This window comes from Heliangelus exortis, chromosome 2, assembly GCF_036169615.1.
Source record: "Heliangelus exortis chromosome 2, bHelExo1.hap1, whole genome shotgun sequence".
Taxonomy (NCBI): Eukaryota; Metazoa; Chordata; class Aves; order Apodiformes; family Trochilidae; genus Heliangelus; species Heliangelus exortis.
In genome coordinates this window covers 24917251-24935813 of record NC_092423.1, presented here as the reverse complement: position 1 = coordinate 24935813, position 18563 = coordinate 24917251, and the positions used below count along the sequence as shown (strand labels likewise).

At 40.4% G+C, this 18563-nt stretch overlaps 1 protein-coding gene and 1 long non-coding RNA gene across 2 annotated transcripts in view; one reads left to right on the top strand and one right to left on the bottom strand.

Moving 5' to 3' along the window:
* Positions 1-1101: 1101 nt before the first annotated feature.
* On the bottom strand, positions 1102-5509 carry LOC139792237 (uncharacterized). The gene is made up of 2 exons (XR_011724193.1): positions 5430-5509; positions 1102-2749 (listed from the first exon to the last, which is right to left on the bottom strand). It is a non-coding gene; the product is annotated as an uncharacterized lncRNA (long non-coding RNA).
* Positions 5510-5805: 296 nt separating this feature from the next.
* SGCE (sarcoglycan epsilon) overlaps positions 5806-18563 on the top strand; it is a 30739-nt gene continuing 17981 nt past the window's right edge. Inside the window, 3 exon segments of the mRNA XM_071735253.1 lie at positions 5806-5856; positions 5859-5982; positions 13852-13956. Coding sequence (XP_071591354.1) covers positions 5806-5856; positions 5859-5982; positions 13852-13956 — 280 coding nt within the window.

Here is an 18563-nt window from a genome sequence, read left to right as displayed (position 1 = left end):
GGTCACTATGATAGGCAGCAAAATTCTGGGCTTTGCAGAAATGACTGATGTGCTTCAGAGTATCTATGCCTCTTCATTTATTTTTAGGATGACACTTACAAACCTGTAAAACACAACTGAAATAAACAGTTTTGCAATCACTGCTTTCCTTGACTTCCAAAATATTCCACAGGTTGTGTACAGCTCATTATTTTACTGGCAAAGTTATATGTTTGATAGTTATAAGCTTTTAGCCTGTAATGTGACTGTCACCTTCACCTTAGAATTTGTTTTGCAGGAGAAAATGACACAGATCAAGATTTTTATTGTGCAGAACAACACCCCAGAACAATGAAACTGAAACTCATTTAAAATCCAAATTTGCCAGCAATACAAGAACTATGGAACTGACAGATCACGACCCCAGTTTGACTTAAAAACCTGTAATAATGCTGCTTATGTTTAATCTCTTGCAAATTACTTCAAATCAAAAGACAGATAGGGTCTACTGGAAAATAATATGCAAATGCTCGAAAGAATTCTTATAAAAACCAGAGAAATCCACTATAGATCTTACCTGGAACTCCTACATGACAACATTTGTGAAACCAGGACAGTTAGGTGCTGAAGATGTTTAGTGATCAGATTTATTTACCTGATGTTGTAGAAATCTAAAATAGTCAGTTTTTTGAATTAAAAAAAATCCAGGAAGTTGGTGTATACCAATAAAGGTCTGCATTATCATAAACTTCATGCAGCTGCACTCCAGGGCTTATGCTATGCTAAAAAGAAAAACAAAAACAACCAAACAAAACAACCCACAAAAGTTAATTCAAAATAGAACTATTCTTGTTTCCACAAGCAGGACCTCTGAAGCACAGAGGACACTACTTACATTATCCACAAAAGGAGCACAGCTTTGCACAGCCACACATTAGCAGAATTTGTAAGTTCTCATTTTTCAGCCATTAACTCTGATAATGTATTTCACATATGCTTTTGAGCAGACACCCACTCTTACCTTCCCAGGTGGGGGAGTTTTGCCTTGATGTGAATTATAAAAAAGGCTGAAGCAAGGAATTTTCTTAACTTAAGAACTAATGAAAAATGAAGACACAAAAATTAGCTTGGAATTTTGAAATAATTTAGTAATGATAACAACTTCTCTATGCAGAATTTACAAGAACTAAATTAAAATTTAAATTAAATTAAAACCTAGAGATTTAGGAATGACAGAGGTCACAAATAATATAAGCAAAATATTAACTTAGTGATACTTATAATGGACTGACCCTACTGTACTACATTTAGAAGATTCAGATATTGGTTCTGGTACTATTTTCCCCCCCATTATAAATCACTATATGTGCAGTATGTATTCTCAACATTATTCTACAAGACACAGCCTTTCCCAATGTAGAGCAAGGAGAGAAAAATCCAGCTTACCACCATCTAGGTATTTTTGTATCTTTCAAGAATATCAGCTAGAAACACAGACAAATTCTGTCTTTGAACCAACACGCTCTCTAAACTACAGGAAAGTATCAGCTATTGACAGATACCACAGTCAATTTTTTTTTCTTTCAAGCTAAGGTATTAGCCATTAATAGCCATGAGCAAGCATGTTAGAAATGGAAATCTCACATAAAAGAAAAGCACACTCCAATATAATTTCACTCACTGCTGTCTGACAGTGCCCTAAAGCAGGAGAGAGGAGCAAATGTGGGATATTAATTTATATAAAAGGGTGAAAGCTCTTCTATGACATTGACAAGAACCAATTTTTCAGGTGCTGAAGTGCATGTCTGAAAAGCTACAGGAACTACTCAGACATGTGAAATTGTAACTGTTCCAATAAGGCCAAAGTCAGTGACACAGGGCTGCAGGTTATCCAAGTGCTGATTCTGAAAACTGAAGTTGCCTGGGGGCTGTTTTACTGTTTTAACTTACAGTGCACTTCTTATTTCCTCCAAGCAAGTCCTTTTTTTTTTTTTTTTCCAATTTGTTCTTGTTTATCACTTCCATGTTTGGGCAAATAAAACTTTCTTTCTCCGAACACATGGTATTTTCCAAAATATATGCCAAAATCTAGAGGAAACTACTGTATTATATAATTCAGTCCTTTGAGTTTCTCTTAACCACTTAAAATTCCAGGAAAAGATAAAATACAGGGGCTAAATCAGCTAAAACCACAGCTTGTAAAGATCCCTTTCTGTTCCACTCTGGAAGTTAATTTTGAATAATGTGCTTTGCTTCAGTAAGCATCTGTTGGTTGCATTTCACGTAATATTAAAATTCTTAAAAACCTATTTTGGAAGATTTTTTTTCTGACATAGTGTCCTGTAGCACTGCTGTGTGTGAAACATAGATAAATACTGCATAAAAACTGGTAGTATACTACAGTCAAAAATAACCACATTAATATGCCAAAAGGCTTCCAGTAAACATTAGAAAGACAGAAGTACAAAATAAATAAGATCCCTGGAATGTAATGGAAGGTGGTGTTATCAGCTCCTCAGGACATACAAACCAGAACAAGAATTGTGGTTGTTCTTTTTATGTCTTACATAACTTGGTATAATAGTTGCTAACCTTACTTAAAGTTATACACAGGTATACAAGTATTTTCCCCAAAAGAGTGCCTAAAAAAGGAGGAAAAAAAAAAAAAGAGACTATGCTTTCTTCTTTTGTGTGGGAGGGCTGATCTTCAGAAGCTCTGAACACTTGCAAGCAGTCAGTATCTCTAAAGATCAAGCTGGAAGCACCTGTGCTGTGAAAGACAAAGGAGGCAAAAAGATTAGGCTGTATTCCTTCTACATGAGGGGACTGCAAAACATGTCTGAAGAATAAAATAAACCTTTGAACCAAGTCTGCAGAATGCTTGGAGAAGCAGTAACTGTCACGATTGCACCCCTAAAAGAAATGAGGTTTTTACACTCTGGAATTAAAAATGTTTTATCTAAAAACTCTTGTAATAAGTGTTAAAAGCCAGCTCTTCTACTCACCAAAGCAAATGCACTATATATGGAATACAGAACAATTTCTTTAAAAAATGTCTCATCACTGCACCCCTTTCCATTTATTTCTGTTACAGGCTGTTAAATTACAGTACTAGAAGAAAGAAACATTCACAGAGGGAGTACTTCTAACCAATATCAAATAATTTGTAGCTGATTTAAGCAAGTTGTTTTGTTCATATCACTTAATTTTATGAATGTAAGGCCAGAATTCTTAAGAAGGGCACAGCATTACCCAAAGTTTCCCAGGCAAGTCTTGCAGAGTTGCATCAGTGCTGCATGCCATGGAATCCCTTGGATTTGCCTTGGACACAAGATACGACTAACAAAAAATCCAGATACTCAGTCCCACATGGAGCCTGGCATGAAGGAAGCAGTAGGACAAGGAGGACCATGTGGCACTTTACAAATCAATGACACATAATCATTTCTCCTCTGACAGTGAATCTCACAAACATGTTTTAGATTAAGGTATCCTACTTTCTGTGCAGAAGTGGCACAGCACTGAACACTACTACACTGTTACTACATTAAAAAAAAAAACAAACAAAAAAATCAATGTTGACAGTTTCATAGCATCTATAGGAGTAACATTTCAACATCATTTTACATGGAAAGTAAATTTTAAGGATAACATAACAGATGTTTACAAAAATAAGACATTTTGCTAGGATAAACAATGTTGGAAAGCTACCAGTATCCTCACTTGATAGACTAAATATTACCATTACGGGATGAGATAGCTATCTGAGGCAGCTATGGCACAGCTGCAGCTGTACAGCTTTGTACACTTTCATAAGGGAATGACTCAAAAAATTACATGCAGCATGAGAATGGAAGTAGGACAACTCAAAATTATAAAGTGCCATGAAATAGAAGAGTACTTCCAGACACAGATAAGTGAAGGATTGTGATTTCTGGTCTTTCTGGTATATATGTAGTCAAATTAAAAATGTGAATATATTCTGAAAGAAAGCCTCAGTGGAAAGAGAATTTTTAAAAAATCCTTTATCTAGGATCATGAGCTAGCTGACTAAACACCACAGTATTTTGCACCCTGGGGTCAGGCAAAACTTCTATACTGAAGAGCCTCTTACTATGCAAAGTCCTCTTCATGAGATGGATTAGAAACTGAGAGCTCTAAAAAGGTTATAGCCAGATAGGGTAAAGTCTTCTACAGCGTTTTTCCCCATGCTTACAAAGACTGCAGTAGGGTCAATACAATTTGAGTAAGCCAGATGACATTTCTTCCTTCCAAACCTCAAAAGCATACCATTATTTTTATTTTCCATAAGTGCATTTGGCTCACAAGTGTGGAAATGCTTATGACATTTCATAAGAAACAAAAATTCTCCATACAGAACAAAGGACAGAAGGTCATTTCCATGGATAATGGAAGATTTAGTGCAATTTGCAAATATCAAACACAACAACCCACCAGAAGAAGAAAACAAAAATAGAAACATATCTGTTTGTTGAGCTCGGGCTTTAGTCGTGGAGGCAAAATCTTCAGCTGCAAGTTATGCAGTTCAAAGTATTTCACAGCTCTCCATCCTAGCCTGGTTCCTATTTAAATGTACTTTCATGCTATCCTATACAGCAACAAATTTACAAAATATTTTCCAAAAAAATCTATCTTCCCATGCGTAATTGCCTTCAGATATTACAAGTTTAAATAATGAGTTAAAAAAACAAAAAAGCAGGCATAGCTCTATATGTGGTTCTGCATGTAGCTCTAGTATAGGGACCACTCTAATATACAGAATATAGAAAAGCTGAGTGTACATCACCAGAAAAAAAAAAGGTTGCTAACTGCATGGTACTGAGTCTTAAGTAGTTATAGATAACATTTACACACACCTACCCAAAAAATACATCACCAAAAACTGTATTTGACAATTTTCTTCTTGCACAGGGAGATGTTCACAGAGAAGCAAATACCGCCATAGCTTTTAGACTATGCCACGGATATTAAAAAGGGAGTAAAAAAATCAGTTAACTAGTCCAGAAAGCACAGTGCAGCCATGAGAGAGCACAGAATGATCAGTTCTGATTTAGGAAATCACGTAAAACCTTGCAGAGGCCCCGAAGTTGCCAGGTACCCCTGCAAGGGGAGTGCTGCAACGCCGCCGCCATGGGAGCCCTGAGCAGCCCGGGCGGGCTCACAGGGCTCCCGCTGTTAGCTGTAGGTGCAGCCAGTGCGTGTTTCAAAATAACACTTCGAATTTAGCTGTAGAACAGGGACACAGACTTAAAAAGGAGAAAGATGTGAAGAACACTGATGTTTCAAGCGCTTCAGCCACCTCTTCCTCCAAGAGCACACCGCACCGGCGTGCAACAGGCAGGCTTGTGAGGTGCCCAACTCCCTGAGAGGGACCGGGGTGACAAGAGGCAACCAGGAAAGGGTCACAGCCACTGCCCTACCCTCCCCACCCGGCGCACCAGCACCGCCTCGCTCCATGGCGACTTCGTTCCCGCCAGATCTGCACCGCTGGCTTGAGGCGACAGCACCCCGCCTCTCCACCGATACAGCGCCTAACGCCGGCAAGGCACCCGCCCGATACGGTCCTGCCCGGGTCGCACAGGGGGGTCTGCACCCGCCTTCAGAGGAAACCACTCTTGCGGACCCCGCTCCCCAGAAACCCTGCGCCGGGAACCCAAACTCCCCACCGCCCACTAAGCCACCATCATGGCCGCCGCGACGGGCGGCTCCTCCCAGCATGCCCCGCGGGGCAGCCGCGCTGCCTGGAGACGGCCGCCGGGGCGGGGCGGGACGAGACGGGCGGGGCGGGCAGGGGAGGGACGGAGGATGCTGCGGCCGCCGCGGGGCGAGGCGGTGTCAGCAGCAGTAGCGGCAGCGGGGCACGGAGGATGCGGCGGCGGTGGTGGCGGCAGCATCTGGCGGAGGAGTGGGGAGCGATGCGGTACTGCGCGGCGGGGCCCTGGCCACACAGCGGAGGCGCCCTCACCACCCTCCTGCTGACAGGTCGGTCACCGTGGCGTTTCACGGCAGGCACGGGCCTCGCCGGCAGCCGCTGGCCTGCGCCGCGGTGCTCCCCCCTCCCGCGGACTCCCAGTCCCCTCCCGGCGGTCCCATTTCCTCTCCATCTTGCCCTCAGGCTGCGGCTCGCTGTGTCCCCCCCTTCACGCCCGTTGCGCGCCCGCCGTCCCTTCGAGTTCCCAGCCGCTCCGGCATCCCCCCCCTCGCTGTCCCAGCCTCTCCCCGGCGCAGCTGAGGACGCCCCGAAGGAGGCGCAGGGGTGGCGGCCTCTCCGCCCTTCGCCTCTCCCCCTGCGGAGAGAATCGCTGCTGCCCGCCCCTCCACAGGGGGAGTGCCCCGGGTTCGGAGGGAGCCCGGCTGAGGCGAGGGCGGTCGTGGCGGAGACGGGACCCGGGTGTGTGTGAGCGGGTTTGGCGGCAGGGAGTGGGGCCGAGGCCTGGGTGAGAGCCGCTGCGTAGCGGGGGCGGCTCCGCTCCCCGGGGCAGGGCAGGGCCGGGCCGGGGTGCGGTGACTGCTGGTTCGTTCCTTGCTCGACCTGACAGGGTTGGTGCCTAACTCCGACGGCTCGGCTGTTTTGAGTACAGCGGTCTTTTTTGGCTCTCTCCCTCCTACACCTCCCCCCCGAAAAAATTCCATCATGAGCACTTAGTCCAACTCTGGGAAAACTAAGACTGCATAAAGAGTATGAATCCTGGTTCCTAGTGCATGTAAGTAAGAGCTGATGTACACTAGGAAGGTTTCACATCTCCAAGGCTCTTCAGAGTGAAGTAATTCAAACTGGTAACACCAGCAGCCCAGGCACTGGGCCTTCATGAGACTGTTGCTACCCTAAGAGCAAGCTAACAGCAAGAAACCTATATTTATCTTATTTCATGGCCTGAGAGGTCGGTGGTATGCCATCTGAAAGCCATCATTCTTAGTATCTTCAAGAGTAACATCTAGGTACACTTCTAGTACTTTTTTAAGTATTATGGCCATACTTGTCATAGGACACTGACAGCAGACATGACATGAGGCATTAGAAATGTTAAAGATGCACATAACACTGAAGCATTAAGTTGTTCAAAGTGAGGATAAAACTTCATATGTTATGTGCAAGATACTTATTTCTCATGATGTGGGAATTATTCTTGCCTCATCTGTCTCCCCCTTCCAACACCAGCTGTAGGATAGCAACCAAGAAAGAACTAGGACAGTCTTAGGAAGCTTTCACTATCAGTTAAGATACTCAGTTCTAGAAGCTGAATCTTGAGTACATGCTAAGTGAAAGAAGTCTTAAGGTTTTTCCAAATTCAGACCTTTTTAAGCTCATTCCTGTTGGATTTCATTAATTAAAACTGTTTGAGACTGATGTGAAAAGGGAATCATGACCTTAAGTTCTCTTGAGTGAAATCTGTATTTGAGGAGCATTGGAGAGGGAGGTGCTGATCTCTTCTGTCTGGTGCTAGTGGTGCTAGTGTCTGGTGCTAGTCTTTTAGTCTCTACGGTACCAAAGTATTACTTAGCCAGGCATAATACATCTTTTAGGCAAAACAGAACATGAAAAGTAGCACAAGACCTGTGAATAGTTTTGAATCCTTTTCCCCATTTCTTTTGTGGCACTTGATCTACAGGGAACACTTGACTTGTGCTTTTGGCACTTAAAGATGCATGAATGTTGAGAGACTTAAGAGTTTAAAGGACATAAGAGTGATTTCAGAAGTCCAATATTTTCCTGTAGAGGGCTGATCCAGTACTCTAATTGAAGGCATTAGCTCAGACAGCAGCTGATGATAATTTTCTCCAAAAAAAGTGGGACATGTAATTGTTACGAGAAGTGACACTTAAGGATAAGCTTATCTAAGACAAACTAGATTCTTTTCTTTGACTTTCACTTCACAGTAGCAGACACAATAGATATTTATTAAACTGGTAGATATGTCTGCCATATTTGGCTTTGATAGAGTAATGAATTACCCCTATATTCTACTTCTACAGAGAAAATGGTCAGCAAAAAGTTGTTTGAATGACTGGTTGCTGTTATACTGTATTTCTACACTTGGAAGAGTTAATTGTCAGTGCATTAGTTGTTAGTGATTATTATTGTCCCTGGAGCCCCTGTTTAAGGAGTTATAGAGCTACTGAGTTATATTCCCCCTTCCCTATAAAGGGGTCTAAATGGGGAAGGAGTTCATTAGTTCACTTCAAAAGCTGTGCTTATGTGGTCACAGTAATTTGTCATGAAGCTGCACTGCTGCCAGAAAACATTCTCCTGCCCTTCTACAACTAGAGATTTTTCACTGGTTCCCTTATGGATGCTGAATAACTTGTACAGTGATACTGTGAATTGGGTCATCTGGCTGAAAACCACCCCATCCACAAGCAGAAAGTGTTCACTGAAGTCAGCTTACTGATCAGGACTGGTACAGGATGATTTATACTGGTGTGTGCTAGGTGGCCAAGAATGTGCTGGGAATCCTTCCTTTCAGCAGGGCTGCAAACAAACACATGGCCATTTAGAAAACCTGAAATTGTTGGGTACAACTGATATTTGGGACAGGTGTCTGGGTTTTTTTGGGTTTTTGTTTTTTTTGTTGTTGTTTTTGTGGGTGCATCTCTTAGGACAAAGGAAAAGTTTTTGCCCCTACAGGGCTCTGAATCTGCTTGTGAAGATGGTGCCTGTCAAATCTGACCCAGATCAGTAAATAAAATTTATTGAATAAGCAATTACAGGAGGGAAAAGCTGGCCATTCCATTAGTGTACTTTCCATTACAGAAGCATGTATTTATAGATAGTAGAGTTTACATGGAGACATCTTGGAGATCCTAAAGCCAGAAAATAAGGAGTCCACTTTATAGATGGAATTAATTTTCTAGATGTGACTTCTAGTATGTGAAGAGAGGCTTATTTTTGCTCCCTAATATTTTTTTGGTTTTTTTTTTTTTTTTCTTTTTTTAGGTTTGGTTACCTAATTAATTACAATTAAGCTACAGTTAAGGATTTACAGTCACCAAAGTAAAATCCTTTCTTCAGACAAAAGATTGTTTGCAGTCATACTAAGAAGTAAAACATTTCAAACCTTGACAAGAGTATCTGTCTATTTTAGTACAGCTTTTGGGCTCTTCTACAATAGATACTGATACATTTATAGCAGATACTGTAAGTGTAAAGTGCCTTCTTTTGGCACAGCTCTAGAGGAGATCAGGGAGTTGCTGGTTTGATTACTTCCACAGGAATTTGAAAACAGCAAAAGAGCCAAGAAACCAGATAGTTTCTCTCCTAGTCAGTTGAACTGCTATTCAAGCAACTATTAGCAAGAAGTAATAGAACCAAGAAGTGCTCTAACCTGAGACAACTTTTTACATGACCATCTGATTGCTGAAGTGTTTTTAGTGCAGATCAGGGTGCTACAGATGGAGAGCTGAAGGTATGGGTTTCAATATTCAGTGAATTCACTGTCTTGCTGTGTTGGAATGTAAAAATATACATTGTTTAGTTAACAGCTCATTATGCAACATTAAAAAAAGAATTGTTTACATGAACTGTGTATCAGTGTTAGAATTGCAAACACAAACCACTAAAATGTATATCCAGGCCATGAAGATGAGAAGTTTTAAAGAATAATATAGGAATCAGACAGAAATCCCAGTGTCTTGAAATCTATGACTTTTCTGAATTCCTTTACTCCTTTTAATCATTCGCCACCTCAGAAGTCTGGAATATAATTTTAGGGATACTCTGATAATTCATATATCAAGAGATGATAGTAATGTAGGGGGCATCCTGGAATATCTGGTTTATACAGGGTGACCTTACCATATGCCTTGATTAAACCATGAGCTTGAGGCTGGACTGCAGGAATTGGCAGTGTTTTCCTTGCCTTCATGGAAAAGCCAGTTCAGTTTTCTTGTCACACCAGCAATAGGAAGGACAATAGTTGTGGGTAAGTGTTACTATTAATAAAGCACGAGGTTTTTATTCTCCCAGTACTTAATTTGTTTCATTCCCAAGAGTGCAAATGCCACAGCGAGACTGACAGGATACCTTATTCAGTTATTTTTCTCAAATGATCTTGGAGAAATGTTCAGATATTACAGTAATCAATGGGTAGCACAGAAACAGGTAGAAAACCACTACCTACTGAGTCAAGATGGATAGATACAGAGCTTAGAAACACTTCTGGGTGTCCTGGTTTGGGCCAGAGATTTGGTTCCCTCTTTCCAGGTGTTTTGTTTCAACTCAGTGGTGTCGATTTCTGACTGTTCTGCTCTGTGGTTCTCAGCAGCCTGTGCTGCTCAGAAATCTGTGCTGTGCAGGGCTGTGTGGTAGGAGAGTAAGGGACAGTGGAAGATGGCCTGAGGTCCTGGTCTCTGGCATGAAAGTTTCAGGGATGTGTTAGGTAAGTCCCAGATAAAGGTGTGGGAGAGAGGGTAAGTGCTGGGTTTTGAGAGCTGGAGCTGTGTGCTGTGGAGTAGTGGGGCAGATGAGCCTGAGATCCTAGTTGAAAACATCAATAAGAAAAGGGTTCAGGATGAGGTGTGGGTGTCAGAGTGCAATAAAGAAATGAGGGAAGTGAATTTGGTCTTCAAGTTGGTTGAACTTGGCTCTTTTGTTCATTGTGAGGTGGACTAAAATTGTTGTGGGATCTTCTCTGCTAAATAATTGGCTGTTAATACTTCAAGCCTTTACATATATTCAAATATAATTAAAAGGAAAAGTAACCTAAATTAATAGAAATAGACTTTATTTTAATAAAAATAATAATAAAGACATAATTGCTTAAGAAATAAAAACAATTTAAGAAAAATAAGAAGTAGATATCTCTTAATTAAAAATATCATTCAAGAAAAAAAAAAAAGCAAATGGTGCAGATGTACTTCACCTAGACATGGTCAAGTCCCAGGCACAGAGCTGTGAGTTTGCTTCTGCTGCTAAAAGCCCTGGTGGGGGCTGCAGTAACTTTGACAACATGTAATAATCTGAAGAGCCTGATGCTATTAGCATTTCTTTCAGCATGAGTACAAGGCTGATCAAATTAATTCTAAACTGTCTCTTTGATAAAATGCATAGTTTGAATCCCTGCATTCTGTAGTATAAGGCCTCTTTTGTCATCCTTTAATCGTATTCACAGATCTTCCCTGAGCTTTCTTCATGTTGTCACTGTGCTTCTTGAAGGATCCATGTAAGTACTAGACTGTTTGAACAGTGATCATATCTGTGTCAAGTACAAAAATAAAATCTCCTTGCTCCTCCTTGATGTTGCTGTTTACTTTTCAGGGGGTTGAATCAGTCTTCTGCTGAAAGCTTCTTTTCAACCAGGGATTACCTGACGTGTGTCCCTAGTTTTTTGTCAAAATGCAGCAGCCCTCCAATGCGTGCTCTGTAGTATGCATATGGCAGCTGCCTTTGTTCCTCAAGATGCATTTACATTTTATTCATTTGAAGTACACAGCACTGATAACCTTTTTACCAAACAATGCAGACTTTTCTGTATTAGTAGTGTGTAATCTCCATTATTTGTCAATTGTCTATCCTTTGGTTTCACCTGCAAATTTTATCAGTTTGTATTATACATCCAGGTTATTCCATTATGAAGTCAAATTGCATAAGGCCAATGCCAGCACCTTTTGAGGCTCACTAGAAATCTCATATAACAAATTAACTATCTGGTATCCTATTCTCTTGCTTGAGACTGCTGTTCCCATGGGGAAAGCTGTTGAACAGGAAGGATGTTCATGAATTGTTTCATTTCACATCTATCAGTTGAGATTAAATAGATCACACTTTAGAATCTGAAAACAGACACACTGGTTGCTTTTCTGGTTCCCCTGTGAAATGCAGTATAGGGTGATGAGGTGGACAGGCAACCACTTTAATCCTCACAGCTAAATTTAGGGCAACTCATGAGCCCAAATCAAAGACACTACTAATCATATATATTTAAAAAATGTACCTTTAAATAAAAAGATCGAGTCTTTTTATTATTATATTTAAATATTTAAATATTCTAGGATAATTTAGCATCTAGTTTCTCAACTCTCAGATACCACCTATCTAGTGCTAGGTGATATGCTGTATACCTAAGGTTAATATTTTGTTATTGCTATCAGAAAAAATGTGTGGGCTCATCCAAAGCGTCTGCAAAGATGCATTAAATCCTTGTTGACTGTGATAAGTGCAATACTTTTCTCCATTTAATGATTTGGTAATTGAATTTTATGTTAATTGTTTTAATTGCTGCTGGCTTATTAGCTGACAAGGTTCTGATTGCCTAGCTCATCTTGTGAAATATTGTAATAACCTTATTTTACCTTTTTGGAATTTCTCAAGCATTTCAAGAATTACAGAACATTAACACTAGTGGTCATATGCAGAACTGAGTTGGTTAATTCCTAGGATGGTATTTTATTAGAACTTGCAATGTATGCACATATATTCATCGGGGACAAGGTTGTCCAACTTGAAAGGCAGATGTAAAACAATGGATGTGAAGAATACCTTTTTATTAAATCAGATTTTTGTGCATGTTGTAAATCTAAAGAAACTTAACAGAAATTCATAATTTAGAAGCATTCTTATGTTGGGGTGGCAATTTGAATGTGCTGGAATTTTTAGCTTGTTTGTTTGTTTTTCCCCCCCACTTCATTCTCAATTCAGTTTTAGGGTCTTTATATAAATTATCTTTAATAAATGGCTCACTCATATGCATAGACTAAGTATTTGTGTATCTTGAAAAAAGCTTAAGCCAGATCTGTTGGGTGTCCTCAGTTCTGTTTGGAGAATGTGATACCATTAGTGTCATAACTGATGGGTGTTTCCACAGATGTTTAAACTTGTAGTGTAAATGATATTCACATACTTTGAGTGATTACCATGAAGAATTCCTGTCTTTCTGCAAACGGGTGTGTCTGTGTGCAAGTTCTGCTACTTGATGTTTCTGATACTGATGTTTTCACAAAGGGATTAAAATGGTAATCTGTTAACATCTTTTAACTGGGATTTCCCTGAGTTCTTTCTCCCAAACCATTCAAGAAGAATACTGTTATGGCCACTTTCCCTTTCCTGGCTTCTGAGTGTAGTTCCTTCCCTCTGCACTTTCATTTGGCGTGTAACTGTACAAACAGCTGTTATATCAATTATTGATCAAAAGAACAAAAAGTGGGAAGTGGGGAGAGAGCTTTCTCCGGCAGTTCTGCTACTGGTAAAATGGAGTCTTTCTGTCAGCTCGACAGCTGCTTTCTGCCTCCTGTAATCATTTGCTCCCCACCACACTTAAGCCTTGCACCTTCAACTGGACTGATCCACCTGTTTTCAGGCCATGTTCTGGCTATGTGGGATGAAGGCAAACATTTTACCTGGTTCTTTTTTTTTTAAATAGATCTTTGGTTATTCCTGCAGGGGAAAGCGATCAGCTGCATGTGTCTTTATTTAAGCAAAGTATATTTACATAAACAAAGCTGTGCTTTTGATTATATTGCTTTCCCTGCTTTGGCCAAAATAGAATATGCCAGTGAAAGTAACTTTAGTCTCTCTTTGCCTGTAGATGAGGTTTTCCCAGTGCAAGTATATTTATCAGAAAATGGTCTTCATCATCTTTATATTCAGTATAATTATGTCCGTAGGCTTAAGCATTTAGTGTAATCTTGGCTTATTTGGAAAAATGAGTGTCAAAAAAAGGTGACTGTCAGAAAGATTGTTATATGTTTATATATTCAAATCAAACACCGCTATTTTTTTAAGCTGAGGTTCCTACACTGAATAAAACCAAAACCTGGTTTAGAAGGCATCTGATCCCATCTGAAACTTGGTTTATGTGAGTCTGTTGATCTGACTAATTTGTTGTGTTTTTTTTTTATTTGTTTTATTCTGAAAAGCTTTTTTGTTAAGCTCTGCTGATGGCAATAATGGAACGGTTAACTGGATGACTAAGCAAGCCCACAGTTATATTATCAGCAGAAAAAAGGCTGTTGAGAAGAATGGTGAGTTTAGGTTGTAAGTTCAAATCCCATGTTGGTTCAGTCACATCTGCTTTTAATGTTACTTTTGCTTTTCCAGTCATGTCTTTATTTTAGGAATAAGGTGCTATTTCAAGGTAAGTAATTTGGAAAATTTTACACTTCTTCAGTCTTCTTAAAAATTCACAGACCTGCGTGTCCTTGTGAGCCTTCCCCAGCTTTTCCTGTTCCTGTAGCTTTGCTTGAAGTAATGGCTGTGTGTATACCTAATGTTGCACATTTTCTTGTCACTATTGGTTGCTCAGAGATACGTCTGCAGTTTGCTTAATACAATAACCTGTCTGTAACAATTAAAAACCTTTTTGTATGCATATGTAAAAAGACTATTTTATTGTTTTATGCAAGTACACATAGAATATTTTAGCTAGTATATGCTAGCTGAGAAAAGGCTTTGCATTGATTTGCTATCCAGGCAGGCAAACTGGATCGTCCCCCAAATCAAGTTATTTCTGGAATTATGCTTCATCTACTAAAAATCTACAAGGAGAGAAGTTTCTGGAAAAAATTTCCAGGTGGATTTTTTTTCTTATCCTCATCAACATTCAGGCTTAAACCAATGTGGTAAATCATCTCTAAGTGCTGGAGACACAGGGACCATCTGATAACAGGCCCTGATCTGGAAAATGATACAATCCTAGCTGAATTCCTGGCTGTGCCTGTGTTTAAGACCTACAAGAAAAATAACTGGGGCAGTTTCTGCACGTGTTTCAAAAAGCGTAATGCATGTTTTCCAGCCTTCATTTCCAAATTGCTCTACTTTTATTCTACTATTCTTTCCCAGTCTCCAGAACCTGTAACATTTTTGTAAAACTGTATCTTGGGATATTAAGCCCTCCATGGGATCCCAAAACTAGAAAGAAGAAAACAGTGCTGTGGATGTAACTGATACTATTTTTTTTCTAGAAGGGATCTGTTGAGATCCTATGTAGTAGAAGATTTTGAATTTCCCATGGATAGTTTTACAGAAGCCTTTTACAGTCCTAGAGATTTTTGTATACCATGGCAATTTGGAATTGTGCAATTATTTAGTTTGGAAAAAACAATTAAGATCATAGAGTCCAACCATAATCATGGTACAGCTAAGTCCATCACTAAGCCATGTCCCTAAGCACCACATCTACACATCTTTTAAATACTGGCAGGGATGGTGATTCCACCACTTCCCTGGGCAGCCTGTTCCAATGCTTGACAACCCTTTTGGTGAAGAAATTTTTCCCAATATGCAGTCTAAACCTCCCTAGTGCAGTCTGAGGCCATGTCCTCCTGTCATTTCACCTGTTACTTGAGAGAAGAGGCTGACAACCACCTCACTACAACCTTCTTTCAGGGAGTTGTAGAGAGTGCTAAGGTCTTCTCTCAACTTCCTTTTCTCCAGAGCAAACAACCATAGTTCCTTCAGCTATTCCTTGTAAGACTTGTTCTCCAGACCCTTCACCCCCTTCATTACCTTCTCTGGATACACTCCAGCACCTCAGTGTCTGTGTAGTAAGGGGTCCAAAACTGAGCACAGTCTTCAGGGTGCAGCCTCACCAGTGCCAAGTACAAGGGTACAATCACTTCCCTCGTCCTGCTGGCCACACTTATTTCTGATACAGGTCAGGATGGTTTTGGCTCTCTTGGGCCATCTGGGCACATTGCTAGCTTATGTTCGGCCAGCTATCAACCAATACTCTGAAGTCCCTTTCCATTGGGAAGCTTTCCAGCCTCTCTTCCAAAGGCTTGTAGCATTGCGTGGGAGATCAAGTTGATCAAGTGATGCCTGCCTTTCATAAACCCTTGCTTTCTGGGCCTGGTCACCTGTCTGTGTCCTCTCCAGTCTATGATTGTCCTCTACGTGCTGTGTAATGGCACTCAGGGTGATCTGCTCCAAAACCTTTCTGCAGCACTGAAGTCTGGCTGACAGGTCTGTAGTTCCCTGGATGCTCCTCCTGGCCCTTCTTGTAAGTGGACATCACAGTTGCTAACTTCCAGTCATCTGGCATCTCCTCAGTCACTGCTGCTCAGTGATAGAAAGTGGCTTGGTGACCACTTCTTCCAGCTCCTTCAGTACCTTTGAGTGTGTCTAAGTGGCATAGCACTAACCATTTTCCCTTTGGATTATGGGAATTCCATTCTGTTCCCCATCCCTGCCTTCCAACTTAGGGAACTGGGCAACCAAGAAACAACTGATCTTAGTTGTTAGAAAGTTCGTAGCAGTTATGCTGACCACCCTCCTTGCTTCTCCAAGAGCCCAAAACTCTTATCATTTTGTGATCATTATGCCCAAGAAGGCTTCCAACCATCACATTGTCCACAAGTCCTCTGATGCAAGCAACAAGTTCAGTGGTTTGCCTTCCCTAGCTGGCTCACTCACCAGCTATGTCAGGAAGTTCTCTTCCTCACACTCTAGGAACCTCCTAGGCTGTTTTTTCTCTGCTATATTTTATTTCCAGCAGACATCTGGTAAGCTGAAGTCCCCCATGCGAACCAGGGCTAGTGATTGAGAGACTTCTAGCAGCTTCTTTTAGAATATTTCATCTGCCTCTTCATCCTGGTTGGGTGGTCTGTAGCAGACTCTCACTGTATCTGCCTTGTTGGCCTTCTCCCTGATTCCTACCCGTAAACACTCAACATTGTTGTCCCTATCATTAAGCTCTAGACAAAAAAACCCCACTCCCTAGCATTCAGGGCTACCCCACTGCATTTCATGCCTTGCCTGTTCCTTCTGAAGATTTTAGAGCCATCTGTTGCAGAACTTGGGTTCTGTGAGTCATCTTTCCATGTTTTTTATGATGAAATCTCTATTATAGTTTTCCTGCTGCTCAGGCAATTCACATTCAGCAGTCTGCTGTATTGGCTGGATATCTAGAGGCTAAGTATTTGCATCCTTAGATCACCTAAGATGATTACATATTCATCTCCAGTCTCAGTCTTCTGAAAATAATTGTGGGTTTTAAAAGCTTCTGAAGAAACTCGAGTTTCACTTGTTTCATTTCTGAAAAGCAGTGATTGCTGTAGTGAGCTGAAGACTCACAATTTTCCTGATTTTGAAGGAACTTTATGTGGGAAAAATGAGAAACCTTCTCTGACAAGGAGGTTGAGAACTTTGAATTCTTAATATCCATACTTCTGTCATCACAGTGTGTTTGTCATCATAAGATAAAATAGATTTGCGGGGTTTTTCCTTCTGAGAGGCATTTTTAGACTTCCACCAAGATCACTGTTCTGTATGTGCTTGAAATCCTTATTGGTGTGCTTACTTCAGCAACAGAGAATGTGTCATTACTAGGAATGGGCAGGAATTTAGTAGATGCAATGGATTTCGCCCAACAGACAGAAGAAATGTTAGCTGGGATATTTTCAGTAACTGCTGCTGCTTTTATCCTTCCTTTCTAAAACTGTTGAAATAAAAAAATACATTGTTGTTTCACTGTTTCTCCTGTTTGAAATGCATTTTCATCGTAGAGTCAAAGCAGCAGAAATGGAGAAATAAATTTTACCATTTATTTGACACATTTTCACCCAGCCACCTTGGATTTTTGGGTCAGTTCTTCTGCTTCATTAATACTAGAAATTACTTTTTCAGCTTTTCTTGAAAATATTTTAAAGGAAATGGATTAGTTTCCTTGCTCTGCTTACAGCTCATTCACAGAAGTTAGTACAAAAAGTTTTGGGGTCATCATTTTAGTAATTTTAATTATACCAATAAAATAGCTATGTTACTGTCCTTAAGTCTACTTCATTAAAATTACAGTAACTGGTTTATTAACCACACAAAATTGTGATAAGCCATCCTGAAAATGGATTTCAGGATCCATTTTAATTTTGTCTTTAAGGTTAAATTATTAGTTAAATTATTAGAAAGATAATCTCTTCAGTATTGTCTTAAAAATACTTTCCAAAAATGGGAAAAAGCAAGTGCTGTTGAATCTGATAAATTTCCAGAGCTTGACACTTAATTCTAGCTTGAAGAGTGGGAAGTCTGTAACTAAATGTAGAGGTCTACATTACAGATGTCTGCATCTCCTCTCAGCTGCCTCTGCAGTCAGTGGAGAGCTAGTCAGAGTAGTCAGGAATCTAGGACATGATTCATCTCATTTTACTGGAGAAATCACATTAATCAACCCTTAGAAGAGCCTCGTTCTTCTTCACTGACTATAAAAGGAGCCTGACTAACTCAGTTGTGGATGTTGTTTCTATAGTCATCTAAAATTAGGTGAGAGATTCCACATGGATTACGTGGTGAGAGGGGTGGAATGTCTGTGATTAATGGGTAATTAGCAGTGGCTTTTTCAGCAGATCTCAAGTAAGGCTGATATAATGATAAAGCTGGAAAATTATACCAGAATTAGAAAATTACGTGAGCCTGATACACATTTCAAATGTATCTTGCCCACTGATCCAGGTACTGAAATAATCTCTTTTATGTTCCAGAAGGTATGAGTTTGTTCCTATGAGTTTGTTATGACAACTTTGGAATCTCTTCCAGAGTTACTTTTCCCTATGGAACTACCCCTGTGGTAAATTTCCCTGGTGTTTGGCGTAGAATCTTTGTACAGATGTGACTTCCAATTAAATTTATTTCAGTTTAG